This window comes from Micropterus salmoides, unplaced genomic scaffold (genome assembly GCF_014851395.1).
Source record: "Micropterus salmoides isolate LMB-PRFRI ecotype aquatic unplaced genomic scaffold, ASM1485139v1 Ms_hic_scaffold_7, whole genome shotgun sequence".
NCBI lineage: Eukaryota > Metazoa > Chordata > Actinopteri > Centrarchiformes > Centrarchidae > Micropterus > Micropterus salmoides.
In genome coordinates, this window is record NW_024044459.1 from 21279415 (window position 1) to 21305763 (window position 26349).

General features: G+C 40.2%; 1 protein-coding gene across 8 annotated transcripts in view; it reads left to right on the forward strand.

Moving 5' to 3' along the window:
• The window catches only part of pde4d (phosphodiesterase 4D, cAMP-specific), a 207137-nt gene that overhangs the window by 150994 nt on the left and 29794 nt on the right, over positions 1–26349 (forward strand). Inside the window, exon 1 of one of the 8 annotated variants that reach the window (XM_038703078.1) lies at positions 14427–15072. The exons of 6 other annotated variants lie outside the window; for them this stretch is intronic. In XM_038703078.1, the coding sequence (XP_038559006.1) occupies positions 14945–15072 (128 nt within the window). In that variant the 5' untranslated portion in view covers positions 14427–14944. Of the gene's footprint in view, positions 1–14426; positions 15073–19634; positions 20304–26349 lie in introns of those variants that run through there. One more of the 8 variants, XM_038703076.1, reaches the window with a different exon arrangement.

Below are 26349 nucleotides of genomic sequence, written 5' to 3' on the forward strand. Positions count from 1 at the left end.
TGAGGGTCCAGACTGATTAGGATGTTGTTCTTTCTTTATGCGCTGGAGAACCAATTTCACAAAGCACTTCAGAATGGTCTTTCAGATTAGACACTGCAGACTTTTTTCAAGTACACGGCCAGGGATGTTATCAGGCCCAGCAGCTTTACTCGTCACTCTTGGCAGGACTCTTCTCACATCTGCTGTGGATATCGACAGTGGCCGGTCCTCTGGAGGTGGTGTAGACTTTACAGTTGACTTTTCGTTACGGAGATCAAACTGAGAATAAAATATGTTTAGCTCATCTGGTAATGTAGCCTCACACGTGATGGGGACATTCCTTTTGTAGCATGTGATGTTTTTGATGGCCTGCCACATATCTTTGGTGTTGCTGGTGTTGAGGTCTCGCTCCAGTTTCTGCTTATGTCTCTCTCTTTGCCTCCTTAATCCATTTATCCAGGCTTTCTGGTTGGGGAATGATTTTATTGTCTTAGTGATCACCACCTCATCAACACATTTGCTGATGTATGATGTCACTGATGATGTATATTTACTTAAAGTTGATGTGGTTCTCCTGGCTTGCAGCCTCTCTGACCATATGCTTTGTCTCAAAACAAGCCTGTAGAGCTGCTGAAGCCTCGTTTGTCTACACTTTGACTGTTATTACTGTTGGTGTGACCCTTTTAATCAGCTGGATGTAAGTAGGCAGGAGAAGCATGGAAATATGGTTTGATGGACCAAAATGAGGACAGGGGAAGGTGCAGCCAGATCTCAGTGAAGATGAGGAGCAGTCTCTGATTGTTGTTGAGTTAGACTCACCCACTGTGACCCATCCACCATTGTGTCCGTGAGCAAGACACTCAACCCCTAGTTGCTCCAGAGGCGTGCGACCTCTGACATGTATAGCAATTGTAATTCGCTTTGAATAAAAGCGTCAGCTAAATGAATAATGAATGTAATGTAATGTAGACTGAGTCTTATTTCATCCATTTTATTTTCCTGCGACCAGACATTAGCCAGGATTAGGCTGGGTAGTGGAATAGCCTTAGGTCCAACCTAGCTTAGCTTAGCTCGTGTCCCCACTTGCTTTGTTCTCTTCCTGGTTCGATCATACTGCTTATGGTGATGTTTGGTCCAGCTGGTGTGGTTGTCTGGACGGGAGATGCCGTGAGCAGTGATCGTCTCAGGGTCCGCTGCGCTCAGTGCTGTCCCTGCACTTCCTTTTCCGATTTGGATGTGTGTATTTTTGTCATAGGTAATCCTAATCCTAAATATTTCAGTAATAGTGGTGGAAAAAATAAGAAATTAAAACAAAAATCTAGCAAAGTTTAAGGGAGCTGCGTGCCGCTGAATCTGAATGCCACCGTTACTATCAAGTTTCACTCTCGCAACGTCCCTTCTCTTCCTTTCTCTTTCTCAGTGGCCCCAAAGGTGGCTACCTAAGACGTACCACATTTTGTCAGTAAGATAACAAGACACAATGCATTGTTATATAATTAATTTCTTTGAGGCTTTCTCCCACTGCATATTGTCAGTGATTGAGCAGTGTGACTGAGTCAATCTCAGCCAAACTTTAGATTGCTTTCTATCACTCCAAGTTGTTGGGACTGAGGCAAAGCTTTTAAAATGGGCCTTTTGGTGACAGCAGAGACCCGCTGTCAGTTTTGAGGAGACAAAGTCATCACTCACTTCTGTCTCAGAGGGCCACCAGTACTGAGTGTGTGTGTATGTGTGGAATACAGAGCCACTGCTCACCTGCAGCATCAATCTCTGCCAGCCTACTCCACAGGGTTATGCTGATGTACTCAGCCATATTAAGGGTGCTTTCCACTCACTCCCCTGATAGGACCACACAGTCTAACACTCCTCTCTTCTTCACACTTTTTCTTCGAGTGTATTCTGTCACGGAAACCAGGCTGTTTTGTGTGAAAGAAGACTTATGAGTGGGGATAAAAAGCTCTTTAAAGGATAAAAGTTCTGCTGCTCTGTGTTCACCTCCACCTTGCCAAAATCCTTGCTCACACAACAAAATACTGTAACTGCACATACAGAAGTTCACATTTTAAGTTGCACAAAATTAAACTGTTTTCTTTTTTTTTGTGTGTTGAAATTGTGTCAGTCTAAAACACAAAGTTCTTAAATAGTAATTCTATATTTTTGGCGCTGGTCAGGCATTACTGTGAATTGTCATAACATGTGATAAAATGATTCAATGGCTGATATTTCATGTTGTCCTCATGTTGTCGTAAAGTTTCAGAGCGACAGAGACGCAGAACATCCCCATAATTATAGTAACTCACGCATACTCCAGCTTGCGTTTATACATTTTATAAACACTTTAGACTCGCAGTAGAGGACAAGAGCTGTTTGTGATGGGCAACAGTGTTATATTTGATCTTGATTTAATCAAAATTATTGCTAGAGATGATTCAGTAGTAGCTGGATATTGGCAGGGACATGTCCCCACTGTCCCTACTAAATCCTATGCCCTTGAAATGATTTATTCATCAAAGAAGTATCAATTGATTGTCTGTCGCAGAAGAACAAGCAGCAAACACACCATTGGGTTATTATCACATTAAAAGTTTATGAAATCTAGGGTTGGAAAACAGTTGCCTATTTAGACATCCAGCAGACACGGTGCAGCATTAGTATTCTTTTGCAGTTGTGTTTCTGGCCATCTGACACGTATAGTAACTCCAATATTCACTCTCCTTATGGCTTTGTTTTAGTCTCTACCAACTCTTCATGGAAGTATTTTGGCCTTTAGCTTCACAACTAAGCTCACCAGCTGGTTGCTAACTTAATTAGTAGTCTAAAGTTGGTTTATCAGACCTTTAAAAAACAGCTGCCTGCTGTGGCTAGAAATTAAGTTGATGAGAGTGTTGAGAGTGAACCAAAATAGTAACGTTACGAACCATAAACCCAAAACAATTAACTTAAAGATGAAACTGAAACTTCATCTGTAGAGTTGAGAGGAATTGCAGATTTATGCCATTACACATAGTAGTTGACCCCTTGTCAATATAAAAATCTTGATTAGTGCAACTTTATAAAACCAAAACTCTATTTTCAGACTAATCAGTAATTCTAAATGATTGTTAGTTGTATCCCTAGATCTATCTGTTTGCACTTGGGATGCAAAACTTAGCATAATGTCAAGGCAGTGCAAAACCACTTTCAGTCATACAATCAGTCCAACAGCTGTGTAGGCTACGGTGCCGACAGCTCGGTCTGATCTATGACTAATGACTAATCCTGTGTGATTATAGCAGATCCTGTGACCCACACAGCTGAAAAAAAGGATTTTATTACTAGGACTTATTACTGTCTCTTCATCAGTTTCGTTAATATTCTGCAGTGTGTGAATAAGAGCTGTGATAGTGAGAATTCACTGGAATCCGTTGTTACTCCAGCTTTCCCACGAGGCACTGCAGTGTTAAATTGATTATGAAGTTACTTGAAGCATGACAGACTTGTTCTTACTGATATGTTTGAGACTCTCAGTTTAATCTGCATAGAGGATAGCACGCACTGCTGTTGCTCACAAAGACTTCACTGTTTCACCTTCTCTCTCTGTTAGAGGAATTTCAATTAGCCCCTCTTTTGAATTGCTAAATGATCAGTTCATTATTTCACACCTGTTGTGTAGGACATCTTGCTGTTAGTGTGTGTTTGTCTGAGCACACACACTGAGTCAGTCAGTTCTGGCAATCTTCAGACTCTTCGTGCCCAAGCTGGGTTGTTCTCCTTTTCCCAGCCTTCCGCTTGCTTCATAATCCAATTTCTCTTTCAGACATTGCTGCTCTTGGATTTCTTATTGCATTATTCTGCCACTTATTTACAGTGGATCCGCTTACTTTCTTGTATGTGTTATACAGAAACACCTCATGTGTTTTTGAACAAACCCACTCACGCACACATTCTCCGTCCAGAACACCAAACATACCCCTCAGGTCTGATGAGATGCTGCGCAGAATGAGCAATGTCTGGAGATATTGTTGTCATTGGTCATTACAGCATCTCAAAGCCAAAAACACACTCACATTGGCAGACAATAACAGGCCAACAGTTTAGATCTATTAGCATCATTAAAATAATTAGCCATATCAGATTTTTTGTCTCACCCAGAAAATTTAAATGGATGAACCTTTGTGCATATTTCCTCATTTATCTAGTTGAGGATGGATTTATTTCAGCATTTTAAAATAATATAATAAATGATTTGATAAAAATATGTCTCATTTGTGCCTTTGCATTGATGGGCACAAATCGCTGTCTTTATTCAGGGCAGTCTAGTTTGGCGTTTTCAGCTGTCCACTATAACAGACGCTTGATTAATGATGATCAAAAAATACTGAGCAATAAGACAGAAAGGAACAATGTGCACTGTACAACTATGCAGTTGTGTCACCATAGTTACATAACTTGCTCACTGGAATACACATGAAACACATACAAGAGCTGACAAGCCCGCAGGCATCTTTGACATCACATTCATTTTAAACATCCATTTAATTTCAATTTTATTCATCTCAGCCTGTGCTGTCTCTTGGCGCTGTCCACACAGCAGCCGCTAGATAGGGCATTCAATCTTGTGTTCATCTCCGGGACAGATGCTAGAAGATGGACAGATCAATAAGAATACAGCGTGGCAGCCAGACATATTGGAGACGAGGGGATCGCTGCAAGTACTTATATGAGCACAGCGTAAATCAAAAATAGAAGTGTTACAAACTAAAGCTGGGGCTAAGGGAGCCAGGTCTGCAGATGTTTGTTAAATGTAAAATGAAAAGTAAGTCAATCTCAATTGAAAGTTGTACTGGAACGATTAGTTGATTAATCAAGCCTAACAGGTCTGATATGTTTGCTTAAGTTTATGTTTTATGCTTTTGTAAATTGAGTGTATTTGGTTTTAGACTGGACAAAATGTGCAATCCGAATGTTACGACATTTTAGACTTAATCGGAAAAATAGTTAACCGATTTATCCATTATGACTGTTTGTTGCATCCCTAATGACCACCATAATACTCAAGATCCTTTCAACTATATAGTAAAAAATTGTTGATACAAACAGGTATCAAATGTTCTTTCTAATTTTCCTGACATTCAAATGTCACTGCTAATTTAGTAGCAAAACACAAAGAAATAGAAAATATCATTACTCAGTGCCGCTGTGCGGCCGTGTACGTCAATATTTGACCCAAACAAAACCTGCAGTTAGCCAGCAGATGTTATCATGCCCAGGCCCTTTCCTGCAGGAACAAAGCAGCTCTCTGAGCAGCTTGTTTTATACTCCCACCACAGCTCAAAAACAAACAGTTGTAATGAAACAAAAAGATGGAGAATAGTGTTTCAAGGAAAACAGTGTAGAGGCCTAGCCCTCGGATTTTCTTCAACATACACTAAGACTGAAAGGTTTATGCGTTGCTGTCTGGGTGTGTTTGTGTTTGGAGGAGTGTGTGTGTGTTGGGGGGGGGGTCATCTGGTTCAGACTCTGTCAGCTGTTTTTAGTTCAACCGCCTCCCTTGTGGAAATCAAACGCAACACTAACGTTATGGGAATTACCTCTTATTAGCAGGAAAGCATGATGATGTCCATGTTCATCTCAGGGGGGAGTTGCGCGTGACGATGATTGTGATTAGGATTGCCGTGATGACGACAGTGTTTGAGGAAGCACACAAACAGATTAGAAAAGCTTAGGCTGGGAGAGGGAGTTCCCTTTCACACACATGCGTACACACATACCTGGCTGGATTAAGAAATATTACAGATTTATACAGTATTATAATTCCTACTAATGCTTGCTAGGAAACCTGTGAGGGTCAAGGAAGGTGAATAACTTGTCGAGTTGTTTTGATTTACAGTGTTTAGCTGCAGAGTTGTAGAGAGAATTTAACACAATTTAATTGTGTTTTCTTTGGTTATTGTTTGTTTCTACTTTTCGCTTTTGTTTTATTTGTGCGTTGTGTCAGATTTCCTTTCCAAAATCTGCACAGCCAAGCTCTATTATAACCGATGTTTAGTCTACATATTTTGCCTTCCTCTGAATTTTTTTCATGTACAGTCCGTCCTCACAGGAAAACTCCCACTTGCATCACCCTAACTGTTACACTTCTCATCCATCCTGTAAGACAGACTCGCACATTGCAGGGTGTAGAATAACACTCTCTCAGCAGGACAGGAATGAACACGAACAATGACAGAACATTTGTGACAACACTGAATACCACCCACTTAACTTGGTACACATAGCCAGGACTCACCACCTTTTACTGACTGTTTCTTTCCAGCTGCACCTTCATGTTGCAAATGTCCTGTCATATCAAATGTACTTTCCATTGGGTTGGGAGATTAAGGAACCTGGTGAGTTGATCTGCGGGGTGCTGAAGTAAGCTGAAGTCAACCTCATTTCACTGAAGCATCTATACCATATAAACATATGGAGTATAAAGGGGCTCTATGCATTCACATCAGCGCCACCATCGATCTGTAATTTTGACACCCGATGGGATAGATTCATGCTGTTGCCACTAAATTTAGACCCTGGCATCCTGGTGATTCACTCCTCAGTTCATTTTGATCATGTCCTTAATGGGCCCACTTTATCACCTTCCTCCTCACTGAACCAGGAAAAGTTGCTCTGAAATGCCCTCCTGCACATCACTGTTCCACTGTGTTATTTGCACATTTGTGCATATTTTGCTCTTGATGTATGTCTGTATCTAGACACTGTAGTGCAGTGGGAGTGCAAGTGGTCCTGGAATGATGGAATAAGAATGCGTGACAACAATAACGTCAGTTTTACAGAGATTTAGTGAATTGAATAAAGTGAAGTGAATACTAACGGTTCGTGCAGACTGTCTTTGACTTTCACGTACATTTTGAAAATAGTTGGCTAGCCACGTCTGTGTTTCGTTTGAGCCTGCAAATGTTTACACGTAGGGTCAACAGGGTCAACATCAACTTTTTCTGCAATCTTCTTAACTCCTCTGTCTGAAGGTTAAAGTTGTTTGTGAGAATGTGGAGGTGTACATAATAAACTGCATATGAGGACATCGTATGACGTGACAGTAGTGTGAGCTGTGTGTTTTGAGGAACAGCTTAAACTGGATTACCTGCACTGCGGCGACGGCACCCTTGGCGCTAACTGGAAGGGTATCCCTTTCACACACACACACACATACACATATATATAGTGTACAGACGTAGACGCACACTCTTCAGACTTCTCCTTAAGCATGTGGCCTCAGCTCTCGCACTCTCTCACCAGTGCAGTGATGTCATCAGGGTTTTAATGAGGGATTACTCTGACATCACTGGGACTGTTGCCAACTTAAACCTATTAGCTTCACCATGTGCTTGCAGTGCACTACAGCTAGAACTGCGTGTGTCCATGTGTGATATGAAAAAACCTCTGGAGTCCATGAGTGTCTGCATGCAGTTATCATTCATCCATTCATCTCTGCATTATGTGTCCATCAAAAGAGTATCTCTAATGTCCATAACTGAGTGCGTACCGTGTGGTGTTGAGTTACTGGGCGGATAGCAGGACTGGTCAGCAGTCCTGATAATAAGAAGCAGTTAGACACCCATATCAACATGTACACACACAAACTTGTGTACTCTTTATAGGCACACAATCACACACAGGCACATGAAGGGATACCCAAAATAACAGTTCGTGTGAGGGTTTGATTGCTGTTTTATGCCCAACGTGGCACTAGAAATTTCATTTAAAAATTGCTTTTGGGATTAATGGCTAACACTGTGACACTGTGTTTTGTTGGTGTTTGAGCCAGTGGTCTGGTGACTGTAAGTGTACTGCGTGCTGTGTACTCATGTCGTGACGTTGTATACCAAAAGCCCTGCTTACACATTAATAACAGCTACATGACTGCAAGCTGCACTTAAACAGTATTGCTTTTCATTGAGTGTGTTTATCAAGATATTGGCTTATTAATACTAACTAATAATTAGTTCATGGATGGCAAATTAATCATCAATGCTGTATATAGTTAACTAATTGTCTAAGTCATTTCTGAAGCAAAAATGTCAAACATTTGTTAGTTCTACTTTCAAAAATGTAAAGATGTGTTAAAGCTCTCGGTTTTATATCTTTGTAAATGACAACATTTTTGATAAAAATTTTAACAGCTTATGGTTTTGTACTTTACGTTGGACAATTTGAAGAGGGGACATTTAGGTTTTGGAAAATGTGATTGGAATTTTTCAATTTTTTACATTTTGCATTAGGTTTTGAAAATGTTCTGCAGTGTAACCACAAATTAAGTAAGTTAGAGAGGTGACTACCAAATACAAGTGCAGACTGCATGATTTTTTTTGCTGTCTCAGACTTATTTCTGAGCCCTGAGACACAAACCCTCAAGTCGGGAAGGAAATCCACATTTGTGCACGGCAAGATAAGTTGTCGAGTCCAAGCTGTTCTGACATGCTTCCTCATCATGTGCTCGTACAGACGCTACAGCAGTTTTTAAACGTGATTTTTTTTTTCATACCCAAAAGGTCAGGTTTTGGTCGTTCAGATAAAACAAGCAAAAGACATAATCTTGGAGAAATTGTGAATTGGGATATTTTATAGACTAAACATAATATATAATGTAATTAGTAGTTTAATCAATACTGACAATAATTGTTAGTTTCACCCCTTTATAATAAGGGCAGGCTGGTTTCTGATGTGAATGTGATTCTGAGAGCTGTGCTGAAACAAGTGTTTCTTTGCCTCAGAGCCAAATTTCTTCATGCTGCAGTCAGTACATGATTATTCTCACATTCATACTGTCCAGCATCACTTCAGCCTTTACACATCATGACACACTCATGTTGTCAGTGTACGCAGCAAGATGCGCACACACTTACAGTACACACATGCGCAGCACAAGTAGGAGCTTTTGTTTGTCTTATCTTCAGTGGGCACTCTTCTACAAATTTTTTATTTATTTAAATTTGTAGCGGGGATAGGGCAGTGCTTTCTATTCTCCTTTGTGCTCTGGTGAGTCTGTGAGACAAACAATAGTTCAGCTAGTTTAAATCCTCTATTGTCAGCTGTATGTATTAATAGAGAGCAGGTAAGTCATGCATGGCTGCTGTGAAACATTAAGTGGCTGCTGTGAATAGCTAATTTCTTGGCACAAACCACAGTCACATCCTATAATGAAGTGTTTGGGTTGATCATTTTGAGGGTATATGTTAATCTTTAAACCTCAAATAAAACAATCAGTGTTGATTGAATTGCTTCAGTAAATTTCCACACTTGACCCTTTGAGATGCCCACTGTCAATCTCATTTTCACATTATACTGCCATCGTGTCCTTAGCAACTGAAGTCTGATTGGCTGTCAGGACCTACCTGTCCCTTTTGAATTCTTCCAGGTCACCATGGCAACCACGTTATAAACATGAATCTAGCAGGGGACTGTAAAGCCGGGCAGACAATGTGTGAGTCTAGCTGAGGCGAAGAATTTGCTCCTTGACACACACATAGCAGCTCAAGCAGCATAACTGGCTGAGAGCTGTTCCATTCACCAAAATACAGAGCTGCATGAATCTCTATTACCTTTCTATTGTTGTCTCTTAATAACATTACCTTTGCTGATTTACATACTTGAAAACAAAGCCAATCATTGCAATCATATTCAGTTTTCTTGCAACGGCAGTGGAGGTGCAGTTGCCATGGCACTAAGCTGCAACGGCAGCTTTACGCCACACCTTATGGTACCTTATTTTTCATCACACTGTATCACACCGCTGCTTTCCTGCAGAATTCAATTGACTCACATGGCGCTGTTTTCTTGATGGACAAATCAACCTGATAGATGGGGAGAAAGCAAATCTTTCCCCTTCTGTGTTTATCCCTGGACAAAGCTTTACAACAGAGGGACGCCATTGTCCTTCCAGCATCTCATAATTACTCGTAGTCCATCTTAATATTTGTTTAGAGAGGGAAACAGTGTGAAAACACACTATTGTTACAAAGATGTCATCTACTTTAGTAAGATTTTCTTAAACTCAGTGCATCATAATTTCTACAGCCCCTTTGTTATTGCATGAAAATAACTGTACAGTGTGTAGAAGTGCAGGAGAGAACAGTACTACTGCTGTGACCCAAAGTACCAGGGAGGCCAAGCCCAGTCTGCTCTGCTGTGGAGGCAAAGCTCATCACACTTAAAGAGGTGGTATTATGCTTTTCACCTGTTTTCCCTCTCCTTTATTGAGTTATATCTCTTTTTTATGCATGTAATAGGTTTGCAAAGTGAAAAAGCCCAAAGTCCAGCCCAAAGGGAGTTCCCATCTCCCACAGAAAGCTCTGCTCTGAACCGCTTGAAAACAGCTTGTTTGTAGTCCAGCCCTTCACTTCCTTTACTTGTGACATCACAATGAAAATGCGTCATAAAGCTTGCCAAGCGGTTAGCGGGTCAGGCACGCCCTCAAACCAGGCTAGTCTGAGCGGAGGCCCTTTGGCTCGACTCGCCTTTGTTTGGTTTTCTATTGTAGAAATGTTGTACCTAAAACGGAGCAGGGCCGAGTAGAGTCCAGTCTATGGATTTGCACTATAGTAGCATTTTTCGGCAAGGCAGCATAGATCGTCAGAACACCAGCAACAGTCCAAAGTTTAGTCCTAAAAGATGATGCAACTCTGACTCTGTTTGGGCCTGAAAATTCACAATCACAACCTGTAAGTATGCTTTATTGGTTGTGAATTATATTTAAAATAAACACGGCAATGTAACTTCACAGACTGTTCAAGTGCGGAGTTGTTGTAAACGTTGGCTAACAGCTAAAGTTATAACTATAAATTTCTAATGTTACACCTGATGTGAAAGCTACTGTGCAAACGTTCAAATTGCTTGGCCAATTTTTATGTAAAATTTAGTTGAAATATGGTGATTTTTGTTGTGGTTTATGGTAAGATGTAGAACAATGATGTTGTGTGGTTGTGGACTTGTGAGTAACTTATACCATCTTTTACGGTCGCAGTCTGAAGCGGCTTTGATTTGGATCACACTACCTTGTTTCTTACAACCCCCCCTTCTCTGCTTCTGATTGGCTAGTAGTCCTTACCTGGGAACTGTGCATGTGCAACTCCCAACAAATATTTTGTACAAGTAAGATGCATCACTCTGTAGCTCAAGACCGGAGCGTACAACACGTAGGGTGAAAAGAGGAGAAAAATATGGTATTTTTTGAAAATTAAACCATGTAAACCTGTTCTGACACAACCCCTAATTAAGATTTTGAACCTGAAAATGAGCATAATAGCACCTTTAAAGTACTGACTAATAAGGCTAGGTATCAACAAGCGTCAACTACTGTAAGGTGGCATCAAATGTATGGTCTTTAAAATCTGTATCATTTACTGTATGAAACTCATTGGAATAATTTGTAAAGTATGACAGTGACCCACCATGACTGAATGAATGTAACTGATGAGGACCCAATGATTTTTATAATGACACTGACAAAGAAACTGTATTTAATGTGATCACGTAATGGCCATCACCCAGTCCGGGTATTGAATTGCTACAACTATTTTTTTTCTTTTGTTAAATAAAAAAAAAAGGTTTGGAGAAAAACATGTACCAAGGTATCAAAAAATGTATCGTTTCAGTATCAGTACCACAACCATCCATAGTCTACAACAGCAGGACGTAGCTACATAGTTTGTGGACTACCGTTTTAAAGCCTTGGTTTTGGCATTTTGCCCATCGCCATCTTGTTTTTTTGGAACCAGACATGGCCGGATGTGACATATTTGGAGGAGAAGGTAGCGCTAGCTAGCTTGGTTAGTAAGGTGCATCTGTAATTCACGTAAACTGTGACATTAACTGGGATGCTAATTTTGGTTAGCGAAAACAAACAGTGGACACCAGTTTCCTCTATCCTGATTGACAGGTTGCCTGACAGCGACTTATCAATCAGAAGCCTTGCCCTAAAGCACACCGTGCTTTATTGTCTGTTGTAATCTAACCATCGCTTACCAAATGAACATCGAGCTGTATTGAATAAGACATGCAGCTAGCGATTGTGACCATAAGCTCTTTAGGAAAGCATTTACTGAGGTAATAAATCAGGTGAGAAGAAGGGTAATTTTGCCATTAAGTCCAATGCAATTGACCCTTTGCTAAGCCACGCCCCGAATACACAGCTGGCCAATAACAGCGCAGTATAGGACTCGCTCTAACTGAGGTCCAACACTTTCATGGATGCGCTCCATTGACTCTAATTTAAAAAGAGGTTTTTTTTAGCTTTTTAGCTTTCTTGCTTGTTTTGGCTGAGATATGGTCAAACGCTGTTCCTGGGGCATCTTGTAATATTTACAGTTGCCACCCAGAGAGGCTGAAAGCAGAAGTATGATTTATTCTCTTTCCAAAACCCAAAACAAATCCAGAAAGATGTCAGCTGTGGATTGTTCCTAATGTGATGTTAGTTAGCTAACGTTAGCCAACTTCCTACTGAATGTAACGTAATAAAGCCCAACTGTTCTGCTTTTTAATGACTGTAATAATGAACAGAGGCCTACCCAGCTGTACAGGAACACTGTTGATCCTTAATATCGTTGTCTTTTGTCTCAATCGTCGGGGGATGCAGTGGTTCATTTGTATTGTGTTTTTTTCACGTCCGTTTGACTCAGTCTGACAGCCTGAATAAAACCTTCAAATATATTATGCAACTGCAAAACTGTCCAACAAATTAGACAATATGTCTCTAGCAAGTGCAGTAATAGACAGTGGCAGCGCAGGCAGTTTGTCGGACTTAGCAACAGTAACTAAGAGGGGCGTGGCTTAGCGAAGGGTCAATTGGACTTTTGTGTGCACTTTTGTACTAAACCTGTAGGGTCTGCATCCCTGCCTGCTCATTTTTCACTGATTACTCTACGCAGCTTTTTTAAAATTATTTTCTTTTGTCATAGTATCTTTTCTCTTCCCAGTATATTCTCATTACCGAAATTCCTTTAAGATTGACTTCAAGTCAAATCAAGTCAGATTTATTTAAAGTGCAAAATCCCCAATGACATGACATGGTCGCAGTACACAAGTTAACAAAATATAGAGACACAAAAAAAATATGTGATTGAAAATAAGAACATTCTTAAACTGTATTAGCCACACCCAGCTTTTGAGAAGGTGATGCAGCTTGTATGTACACGTTTCAACATTCAGATACAGTGGTTCTGGTTTTATGGCTTTGAGCCTCAGGGACACTGAGTGACGACAGTCTCACTGTCACCTGGTGCTCTGTCACAGCTTGTCGCTGGCACTGACAGTGTGTGGCCGACTCAACAGCTAGGCAGTCATGCTTGTGTTACAGGTTGTGTTTGTAAGAGGGAGCAAGTGAAGTAGCGATGTGTGTTGCATTGTTGTATTGATCAGTGTGCTTTTTGCCTGTCTGCAAGTGTGTGTGCTTATAGTACTTGCACTCAGTCAGCCCTTGTGTGTATGTGTGTGGGTGTGCTCATGTGGTGATGTTCAGATGTTCAGTACGAGTGTAGAAGCCTGTCGTGTCTGTCGTTGCGTCTGTTACTTTGACAGCCTCCCTGTCCACCGAGGAGCTGTTGTCACATGCTGGCTGCTTCTGTCAGTCCTGAGCAGAAGCCGTAACTCCGCAGAGATTCACAGCTCTGTGTGTTTGTGCTGCTGATAGTGCTCTTGTACCTGCATTTTCCCTGCAGAGGAGACTGCCCCCTGCTGGCTGCTGCGAACAATTAAGAGGTGTATCAGTTGGATGGATTTTAGATTTCATCTTGATCGTAGTGAAGTGTCTGGAAATTATACTAAATGACAACAATTGAAAGTAATCTCATTAGAAAGACCATAAATATTCATGTTCAGTTGAACCTGTCACCGTGACACTCTATCTACCAATACAGCTCTAAGCTTCATTTTCCAAAAACAATATAATACATGTATGAGCTTACATGTGTACTCTTGCAAATAAGTTGGTTTAAATTGCTGTTACTGCTGTGCATTTGACATGTATTTCTTATGAAACAGGATTTTGCACTGTTGATTCTAGATTGTTTATTGTGGTACTCTGCTCCCCCCTAGTGGTGAAAAGGAGCAATAACCAAGGTTTGGGAATCAGATGTGGCTGGTGCACTTAAGTCGGTTTCATTCAATTCCTTTAAATACATTATATTTTTGTCAAAATAATAGCCTGACATAAGGGAACTTAAGGGAAGTCATATTTTTCTTGGTTTTATTAGTAAATTATACATGTAAATTATATGATATTTTAGCCACATGAAGCAAATTGTTTTCTTTTACTAATATTAAACCTCACCAACAATCTTCCTCTGACAGAATTTAAATATGTCTGACTGCAACATCTCTTGCACTTTTCAGGTAAAGAAGTCCAAACATCGCTTAGTTTGTGTCTGCCAGTGTACAGTAATTCAGTTTGGATTCCGGCATAATTTTACCCCTGGCTGTGTGCATGGACAAGGAGGCATTATGGAAGATAATAACTCCAGCATCACCTGCAGTGGACTTCTAATGACTATTATCTCATTTTAATCTTAGTTTTTATCTTTACTGTACACTAATCATCATACTTCTCTGATCTATTACAAAGCTTTAACTGAAGTAGGTTGGCATTGTACATACAACATGCTTATAACATTGCAACAAGTATACTACATATGATTCTTGTGGCTGTCAGTACTGACTCATTTTTATGTGAGGGACAAGATATTAGTTTGTTCTACCTCTGCACTACGCTCCTCCCTCTGCTTTATTTCCCTCTCTCACTCTCCATCGCTCTCCATCTTTTTCCATTCCTCTCCCACTAACCTCTTCTCACACACCCCTCGCACCTTCCCACCGATATAGCTTTATCAGGCTTGTCACTCTATAATCCCTCTTTCTCTCTCTTCACCTGTGTGTGTGTGTGTGTGTGTGTGTTTGTGTGTGTGACACTGTGGCAGTGGTTAAGAGCCCTAACAAAATGAGTTTGCCTGTGAACTCAGAATATCTATCTTTGGAGAGGATAGCCCGCTATCGCCACGCCTGCTCCAACGGCTCACCCTACGCCACGAACAAGCCCATCGACATCAAACCTCGTGGCAGGAGAGGGTATGATTGCTCTCTGGGACTGAAACTGTTTGTGGGAGGGAAGGCGGGGAGCGCCTGTCGATGATGGGACTATAACCTAAACTTTGTCTCTTTTACTGAGGATTTGTAGGATTTGTTTTCATGTGGAAAAGTTTTGTATTATCTAAATTGTTATATATTCAGTGTTTTAACTTAATGTCAGCTCTTGCTTGTGTTGCTCTTTCTTTGCGGTTGAATTGCCTTGCCTGCATGTGAAAAGTGGAGATGGAGTAAATTAGAGAGTGAGAAGTAGTAAGACAACTCAAACTTGGTGAAACTGAACGTCGCTCCAGTTTAAAATCTCTCTTTCTTATTGGTTTTTGTGTGACTTGCGTGAATGAAACACAAAGCGTGTGTGTGTTCTGTCTTATCAGAACATTAACTGATAAATAGCTCCACCTGGACAACACAGAACTGGAGCTGTATTCACAACTGAGCGTCGTTGCCTGGTGGCTGGTTGTGTTGTTCCGCTGCTAAACCTATAACGTCAGCCTGAAGTGTGTAATTGTGTGTACATGCACGTTTCCCTGTGTTCCATGAGAAGCAGCTATTCTGCTTTCACAAAACATGGCTAAGAGCAAGGTAAATGATAAATAAGCAGGTTTCATCCAGTCATCATCTGAGCATCAAGGTGTTCAGGAGGACAGGACTATTCACTAACCATAGCAGAGTGTAAACTAATCATCAAAGCACTCTCTGTCCATTAAAGCTCACACAGACAATTTTAAGACCTTGTTAGACCCATCTTCCTAATGCATTTCTCTGACTAATATGTACCCAACGACCCCAGCCAAAACTAAGATGTGCTATCAGCTAATGTGCATCTGTGCCCTCTTGTCTGTTTTTTGTGTGCCTTTGAGTTTGTGTGCATAAACAAGTTCAACTGTGTATACTCTGTTTGTGTCTCTATAGTATTTGAATATGAAGCAACGGTAATGGCTGGTGACGTTTGTAGACATATAGATATGGAAGGAGCCTTGTCAATACTGTGGAACAGCCATCTGTGCTCCCTGCCTGTTCCTTAGTTAAGTGCTATTTATATCAGCATTTACTGGGTGTGTTTATCTGCACCATATACTGAACCTGGTTCATGGAAGAGGTCTTTTTTTAAAAGAAAATCAATAATTTTGTCAATTGCTGTGGTCACTTAATCTATGCAACTGGTTTTAATGACAAGACATAGACTCATTGTACCACTAGGTGGCAGTGGTGTTGCAAATAATAGTTTTCTAATGTGTCTAATATGTATATTACAATCTCTTATTAAATGGTGTCTTAATAATCTATTTGGCCCAAAACAGGCAAAATATGAATTCATTCATTGATTTATTCAGTTAAATATTTAGTTTTAATGGGGCTCTTTTTTTTCATAAATGTAAAACTGAACTGATAAGACAGAAACAGAAAGTTCATCAGAAATCATTAGAAAAGCAATGAAGATTGTATAATGTACTGTGGATTTGCAGCTTACACTTGTATTCAGACAGCTCTGTGTTATACACACACTTATAATACTGTATATTAATGTAAATGCTGAAAAGTCCGTTTTAAAATATTAAATATATCATGTCATATATACGAATAATGAGATGCAATTTTTCCTGCTGCGTAATAGTGAGAAATGTTTAAACAGTACCAAAGCAACTTTTGATATTCTATTGTTTTTCTGTTTTTTTTATTTTTTTTATAGGACTTATTATCACATGTTGATAAGAAAATATACTTTTTTTTAGGCAGCGGCAAGAATCTGTTATGACATACAGGGAGTTACATATTGTTGAGCTCCTCAAGTAATATTGATTTCATGCTGAAGATACAGTTTTTTCTGACTTGAGGGCAAATTTACATTATTGCTTCTTGCAAATTTAACACCTGTTGAACAGGACATGGTTAATTATTTTGTTTGTGTTGTACTCCTCTGCTTCCTGTGGATGGCAGCACTGTAGCCTAAAAGTAAATACTTATTTTGTGTGAACGTGTTTATGTGAATGGATGCGTGCTGTTGTTGGTCTACAGTACAGTAGAGAGAGGAAAACTAGAAACAATGATGTGACTCGTGACACTGTAGTTTAAATATTGGTTCAAGAGAGCCAGTTTCTTGCTGGTTAAGACCCAAATTCTGACTTCTGTTAATGAAATCATGTGCCGATTGCTTCTATGACCAAGCACATTTGTCTCTTTTAAGTAAAACAATGTGGTCTAAATGTGTTCAGTTTATTAAATGTCAGTAGTGTGACATGTCATGATAGTTGTCATCATGATGTCTGTTGTATTTTCATTTGGGATTCATGTGGTTTCAAGGCAGAGGAAAGACTGCTGGTTTCCCCAGTTTTCTGAAGGAAACTGTTCCCTTTTGTTGTTCTTTCCTTGAGCTCATGGAATGTGCACCCCATGGTAATAGGATTAGTTTCACCACTTTCACCAAGCTATAAACAACATCACTCTGCCATACTACACTGACGGCATTAGATGTGCCTATTCTACTTACTGTAACTCACTTCAAGGGCTCCACATATTTCTAGCTGTATTAACAATGTAAAAAAATAGCAACCATCAGCCCTACCAGCATGGAGTCGGCTGCACTGTCCGAGAGATGTCAGTTAGAAGTGAAAGACTTCAGAAATATGTTACTTTAACTAGTATTCATTCCTTCTCCAGCATGAAATTTGAAACTGACGAACACATGGTGATATAGAAGTAAGCCATAATTTTATTTGAGGTTAACTTGGTACATTATTATTTGCTATACATGGTTAGTGGAATTGTTCTTGCTCATGTGTCAATTTTGCACTTTTTTGCATGTGAGCTCATCTGCATGTGCGTAAAAAATTAGAAAATGACATCCATGTTGCTCTTTCCTCAGTTCTGCCTCCTTTTTTCCCATGACATAAAAGCAGAATTTACAAAATTTGTACAGAATTTGCTCTGAAGCATCAATACCCATGAAGTGGATGACCAAAGCATTATCAGTCTATGGGTGCAGTGAGCAATTTATTTATTAAATGGATGCATTTCCTTTTCTGATTCTTTCTGTCTCTTGAACCCATACCTCTGTTGAACAAATGAGATGCGTCATCTGACTGATATCACTTGGTATCAGTCTATGGCCGGTTGCTTTTAAGATGAGAGGGCTGGGAAATTGGTTATGCTGGTGTTTATTTGTTTCTGGTTACATGAGTAAGGTCTTTCTTCCTTCAGTTTTCTGTTTGATGCTCTAGGTTTGAAATTTTTACTTCTTGGAGGTACAATTAAGGATGAAGCAACTGTTGTGCTGTACTTTTTAAGTGTGTTTACTGATTTAGAGATCATCTCATTCCCAGTAACTGCAACAGAGACAACAACGTAAAATTCTGGTTTGACAAAGAACCCTTATATTTGCCTGTGCGTGCATGTGAATGTTTATATTGTATACTAAGCCATAATGCTGCATGCATACTAAGTTGACATCCCACCATACTTGGTGTTTTACTTGTCATACTACAAACTTCTCACGTTACACACACAGAATACATACAAAGGTGTAGCTTGCTTGACTTTACTCATTCATGTGTGATAGACATGCCAGACAGCTGACACACCTGTTTGCCTGGTGGAGTGCTAATTGTTAGTTCCTTTGCCCACAAGTGTGAAAGCCGACTGCCATTTGATCTCCACGCTCACACCTATTTTATAGATGGTAATGCACCGATGATTCCATTTTTATAGTCAGTGAGGCACAGCTGATGTTTATTTATGTGAAAATATACACATTAAAACCAAACTAACCTACTCTGTCTTACTAAGATGTAGTAAGGTATACTAAGAAGTAAAACAAAACCATTCTGTCAAGCTGGAATATAAAAGTAGTCTTTGAAGAGTGTGCCGAAATAGGTTCAGTTGGTTCACAGGACTCATGACTGCACGCAGTAAAAAAAAAAAGCGCTGCTGTAAGGCTGCTGGGGAAACATATGCATTGTACATGAATGCTGTGAGATACTGGGAGATCAACCATTTTAAAGGCTGTTTATGCAGACGGTAAAAAAATACAAAATTATGTCAACCTTAGCCATAGTGGCCTCCATCAGAGGTTTAACAATACAGAGGATGTGAGCTCCCAAATGCTTCAGTTAGTGCCATATAAATGAAATTTATTTCATTAGACTGTTGATAAATCATTAGATATTACGTGTCACTATCTCCCACACATTTTATTCTCAATTGTAATAATGCATTAGGTATAATGTGCCAATCATTTGTAACCCCTGTTTACTGTGGTTCTACCTCTTGCCAAAAAAAAGCATGAGCTTTTCAATAAATCCTTTTTTTCTCAATTTATTCCTTCTCTTATTGGGATGGTGAAAGTCAGCCAGTGCTATCTGTGCACACTCTCCAGATCATTGGCATGCTTTAGCTGTTGGTTTTAGGTTACTGTGGCAGCTAAGTGATTGACACTTCAGACAATTGTTGGGATTGCTGGGAGATATAAGTCCCGCCCTTCAAGGAATTACTACTACACCAAAACAACCCCTCCCACTCCAGACATACCCAAGCTGCAGCTCAGGGAAACAGAGACTCAGGGAGAGAGAGAAAGAGATAGAGAGAATAGGAGAGACATGTAGCTCTTAAGACAGGGACACAAAAAGAGGGCAAGAGAGATAGAGGAGAGGAAAAAAGAACATGGGAGGAGGAGGAGATTTTCACCAGTGAAGAAATAGAAAAAGGGAACTTGAAAGTGAGAAGCAGAGTGAGAAAGAGTAAAGAGTGAGTGCATGGCTGGTTTAGGAAGGAGGAAGAACACAGCTGATACGGCAAGAAAGATAAGTGCAAGTGAGTGACAGAGAGAGGGAGAGAGAGCAGTGTGAAGAACCACCTACTGTCAAATGATCAGAGCTCGAGGAGGATCAGCAGCGGCAGGGTTGAATGGTCTTGGAAGGGGGTTTGATCTGACTGAACTTTTATCAGTTTGGTCTCAAGCAGCTCAGCAGACCTGACCACTCCACAGAACGCTGAGGGAAGGAATCTCCCACTGGATCACTTCAGACCAGCGAGGACTGTGGTCAGACCGCAGTGGAGGGCTAGTCAGAGGGCTCCAGGTGCCCTGTGTGTGTGGTGTTATGTGTGTGTGTTTGCAGATGTAATGTGTGTGGATGTGGAAGGAAAAGCCAGACCATGAGTATCATTCTTAAGCCACGGTCGCGCTCTACGAGCTCACTGAAGAACACGGAGGGAATATGGTAAATAGACTGAGAACTTTGTCCTGCTGGCAACATTTCCATGTTAATCCTGTTGTGTGTGTTTCTGTGTTGCTCTAATATTCTCAATCCGCCTGTTTATTGCTCTCTGAAATACTTCTCATCTACCTCACCGACTTCGTCCTGCCTTTTGGTCCCTGTAGGTTTGCTGTCTTTTTTATTTGTGGATTGTTCAACTGTCGCCTGAATGCCATCACGCGTCTTCTGAATTAAAACTTCCCTGCCTCTTCCTTTTGCTTTGCTGCAGAAACCTTGTGTACCCTGCCGATATGTCAAGCATAACATGTTCCATGGTCAGATTAGATTAGTTGTGTCCTGAACTCCAGTGTATTTTGTGCTTATCAGACTGACTCAATAACGACATGACACTTGCTGCAGTTGTCATGACCCTGGTGTCTTAGCCTCAATGTGCTTTTGTTAGAACTCACTGATTATTCAGCCAGTGAAGTCGTCTAAAGCCCAAGGTTGTAAAGCAGCAAAGGCATCATTCATTTGGGGAATGTGTTGTGTCACTCCATACATTCTCCTGTTTGCACATGGCTCCAGATAAATGCAGGACGCAGAGTGCAATGCCAGGGGCACAAATCGCCCTGCCCCCCCCTTGTGTCTCCTTTACCCTCCTGTCTCAACTTGTCCTTGCCTGTCAGCCCTCATTCCCAACTAAGAAACTGCCTTGTAGCTTTAACATTGGAAGTTAATATTCACAGTTTTTCCATTGTGATACTCTGAGGCAGAGCTGTAATTGGGTGAAAACAACCCTGCACAAATATACAGCATTCGGGGGGTGGCGGTTGCCCAGCAGCATGTGTTCGAACCCTCCCTCCAGGGTCACAGTGTTCTCACGTTGTCTGTGTTTTCATCTGCTTTACAACCTTCCCAGTAGGAAATCACGTTTGTGTGAAAGGAAAACATATTAATTAGGTCTTTGAGGGTATTAGTTCTCTGAGCAGTGCAGATCACAGGCCAAAAGTCATAGTGTAGCTACACATAAACCTAATATCACTGTTCAAGCTGACTCCAGAATGTAGCTTTTTCTCATGTTAAAAGCTGAGAATCTGGCAGTGTTGGCTTTGTATGAGCCATCTTCTTGAATGGCTACCAAAAGCAGTACTCAGCTGGACGATGCAAACAGCCTCCTCCATCTGTCATGCCCTCGTCTCTTCTGTTATTTACTGTTTTATCAAGGCTTCTTTCACAAATTCCCATCATTGCTTTGTCTTTCATAAATGTAATCGCTGTGCTTGCAAGATTTGTGATTGCGAGTACCGCTTGAAAACACCTGAATTGTAGGCGATAATTCAGCTGTTTGTGTTGGGGTGGGTGTGTTTGTGCAATGTATGCATGTGTAATGCAGAAAGAAGCAAGTGTCATCTCTCCAAGTCGGCTAAAGTACACTAAGCACACAAGTTCTTAGCTGTATGTTTGTGGCAGTGTCTTTGTTTTGTGTGCTTGCATAAGGGCTTGTGTGCTCATGTGTAATTTATGTGGAAATTCTTCGTGTGTCTACGTGTGCATATTTAAGACAATGACGTGGTCCGGGTGTGTGACATGCCCCCTGGCCTCACCAAAAGCAAACAGACCCCACTCCACCCATCAATGTAAATGCAGGTTTGTGTACGCAGACTTATCCATCAGTGTGTTTAGCATGAGTTTGGGAAGGTGAAAGTTGAGGATTTGGGAATGATCCAAGTTAATAATGTCCTATTATCTCCACACCTATATTGTCTCTTTCCAACTTTGAAACACAGAGTGATGTTATTGTGTGCTGGGATAAAGCATGGGGAAGTGGGGAATGTGTGACTTTGAACTTAAGTGTTTGCATCTGGCCTTTGTCAGCCCCCAGTTGGGCTTCTCATGCAGGCTGTGAATGTTGAAGGTGATCTGGCCTCTCATAGGGCTTGAGTTATCTAACGTATTTTCCGGATTTGACCTTTTCTGTTCCAGACCCGAGATGATGAATAGGACTGAAAATAGCTTCATAACTAAGTGGACTTCAATGTATAGCCTATACAAGCAGAACTGGTTTGCTTTGACCCATGCAGCCTGAGATGACGCTGCATTGCCATTGTGATCTTTTTGTATGTCTCTCATGATTGACTGAGCTTTCTGAATGGCACAGTGACAGCAAGCACTAAAGCTGTGTCACAACAAAAGTGAAGGACTCACTTTGCTTGTACCGGACAGGGCAAGACGAACCAGAAGGAGAGAGAAAGCGAGTGAGAGAGCAAACATATAAAGATAATTTTTGACAGACAAAACTTTATAAAATACTTGCACATAAGTACCCCTACCTCTTGCCATTGCAGGTTCCTCGTTTATTAAAGTGCAGTTTAATAAACAACTTAAAGTCTTGTGTTATCAGCTGTAAAATTCACAAGTGAATGTGGCATAACCCTTAAAGATTTATCTGCTAAAGACCATTTTTTGCATGCATTTGATGTGCTGGTGGGTGGTAATTTCACTTAGTGCATGTGTGAGTGTGTTTCCATAACTGCTTCCGCTCATGTGTGAAAGTGTGACTAAGAAGGGTTGTGTGTGAGTATGGGCCAGATAAAGAAAATGTATCTTGGTTATCAGTGCACGGTCGGTCACTTATCTGCTCTGTCTGACTGCCTTGTTGGTACTGGCCTCTTCACAGTTTGATTTTCTGTTACGTCTGTCCACTGTGTCATGGCTTTCCATACGAGACGGTGCAGACAGTGCTGAGATTTAGAGGTTTATGAACACTAACATGAAGCCATTTTTTGGCCGGGATATCAAACTGTAACTGGATGTGAACATGCTGCAACATTAGGCTCACTGTTGCATGTGTAAGCACAGGTTTTTTTACTATCCCTATACTCATTCTATGTTAGGCCCATTTCATCTACTGTAGTATATTCAGTAATATTCTGATATAAATATTTTGTTATTGTGATATTTAGCAGCTTAAATGTTACTTTCTGCTGATCTTTAAGGCTGGATTACAGCAAAGTAGATGTAGTGCTGTGAATGTATCTCTGGAGCTGGAGAGAATTTGACATTTTTCAATCCATAGGGTACATGAGTTTCAGTACTAATACCAAATGATTCTTTTGTCAGTACCTTAGATCAAGGAATATAATCATGTTTTTGTACACTTAGTAAAATATCTCAAACTTCTCAGTGCATCAGTGTTTAATTGTTATCTTAGCACAATTAGCTGCTAAAAAGTCATGATTTCAATAACTGAATATCTAACTGGAAAATTAGTAAACAACACTAAGAATCCGACAAAACATTCGACACCAACAGACAGCATTCTGCAGACATATTTCATCAGTTTAAAAAAGTTACTGAAGCTCACTACCTACCTTCACTTATCTGACTTTTTTTGCAGAGTGAAATGAACAACAGATGCCTCTCTATCATTTGTCATATTCACATACTATAATAAAAACATTCAAACCATATTCAATATGCATAGAAAACAATTCTGTCAAATCATTGATAAAATAAAATTACCCAACAACATAGTCACACTCCAACATTGTAAGGCAAGTATACAGCAAAACTAAGACTCTCTATAAGAAGTGAACCAAGATAATTTGAGTTATGCCCATTAATAACCATTTTACATAATAGTACATGATTTTCATCAATATATTCTGCATTCCCATATTTCTGATCCATAATAATGACATTGCATATTTGTCAGTGGTTATAAAGAGATAATATATGGGGTGGTTTCACTATCTTTGACCTGACAACAAATTTTGTTTAGTAAGTCAACATGAAAGAGAACGCATTCTAATCTCCTGTAGTGTCTCTGGCGGGATTCATCGCTCTCTTTAGAGAGCACATTGAGAGTGTCACATTCCCTAAATATAAATACTACTGGTCTACTTTTCTCACATTTGTTTTCCAACTGCTGTTATATTAAACATTTAAAATGATACGCAGTACCGTGTAAAGCAGAGGTGCTGTGTAGCTTTGCCTATTATGACTCTTGTTTCTCTGTGTGTCACCTTTGGCATCTATATTGTTTTCCTCTGTCATGGATTGCTGTTCTGCACTTAGAAACACACACAAGTTCAATGATCATGTACGGACCTTCTTGCATGCGTGCAGGGCAACACACGCCTCGTAATACTCATCGACACACACACACAGCTCTGACATGTCTCTCCTTGTCCGTTCTCCACTGCCTGCTCCCCTCTTTGTCCTCACAGCTTTCTAAAATAAATCGAGTGTCGTCTTCCCTCTGTCTGCTTCAACACGCAGCTCTGTTCGGATCAGCACTACTCCACTCTTTCCAAACCTGTACCTGACCTGTAACTGCAGATTTTACCCAGTTTATATATTTCTTTCCAGATGTATGTCCTAGTTTTACTGTAAGAGAACATCTTAGAATTGTTTTTAGATCTTCTATAGAAACATTTGTTGTTGGTTGTGCTTGTTTGGTCAAGTTTGAAGTACGTATTGTCTCTCTTGCATTGTTGGACATTTCATGGCCCACCAATCGTGAATGATTGTTGGAAAACAGAGCCTTACTAACTCCCTTAAGTGCTTATTTATCAAAGACACTTATGTCCTGACCTCTTTCTCTAGTACGTCTCTTCACAGCACTTGCACGTCAACTCCTGTGGTGTTTATAATTGCTCAAGTGACCCAGGGCTGAAAATGAATGAGCCATTGATCTATGCCATTTAGTGTGTGTGTGTGTGTGTGTGTGTGTGTGTGTGTGTGTGTGTGTGTGTGTGTGTGTGTGTGTGTGTAAGAAAGCTAGAAGGAGAGACAGATGGAGAAGGAGAGAGAAGGTGGAGACAGAAATGATGGAGAGCCAAAGACACAGAGAGAGGATAAAAGAGCTGTGCAGTGTCCTTAGGCATGTTTGTGACCAGCAGTGTCCTACAGTATAAAGTCACAACAGCCACCACTCATCTATCTCAGTGCCCTTACAACCACTGTACATGTCTTGTGTTTTAACCTAGCAATGCTCTGTCTCAGTGCAGCTGAAATGTTTTCTAGCAACAAACAATCCCTCTTTTTTCTTTTTTTCCTCCCAAGCAACCTAAACTCAAGCATGAAACTCTACTCCTGTGGGAACCGCTATGTACTCATGTAGCTGTGGGCTACTGTAGCTAAATTACTTACCACAGAATGCTATTCAGGGTACTGTAATACTTGTAATGTTTATCTGTCTTATTGTCATTTTTCAGGTAACGATCTTTAGACATTTGACAGATATTGGGCTTAGATTACAGTGAAGATTAGCTATCAGCCATCAGCTTTTCCAGCCCTCCAGCATGCTGTTTTCTACAAAAATATTTAGTTTGTTGCACAGATCATTCATACAGATATCCATGTATGTGTTTAACACTGAATATGTGTCATTTTCAGGAATTAAAATAGTAACATGCAAGTCAAGTTTTCTTTTTGTTGACGTGCATAATCATAAGTTTGTCCCAGAGGGTTTTACAGAGGGTCTGTCCAGAAAACAACACCATCTGTCCTTAAACGTTCAATGCAGGGCTTGAAATTATCTGCGAATGCATGTGAAAATTGTGATGGGTTGCATTATCAAGTTAATAGCCAGCTTGGTGGGAGGTTGATACATTTATGTGATTCCACTGAATTAGATGTCCTTGGATGTTAAATTAGTGCTATAATGTTGTAATAACCTTTATCCTACTGTATGTATAATTTCTTGGTTTAGTCTCTCTCGCTCTCCATAGATTATAGATGCCAGTGGTGTTTGCTTTGCAGTTTACAAATATCCCTTAATTGAAACATTACATATTTATTAGATAATTTTTTTGATTATTTCAACCAGTACATAGAAATAGATGAATCTGATGAATTTGAATAAAACTGTTTTAACTAGTTAAAATGTTACTGGAAGTGACTTGTAAATATACAGTTTTGTCAGCTTTTTTGGCAGAATATGTTTGCATGTATGTTTGCAGCTCCAGTGCAGATTTATCTACATTAGCCATCACTCATCAGTATATATAATACTGTATATTTCACAGCTACCTCTAGAGAAGCATGAAATTCTTTCTTTGTT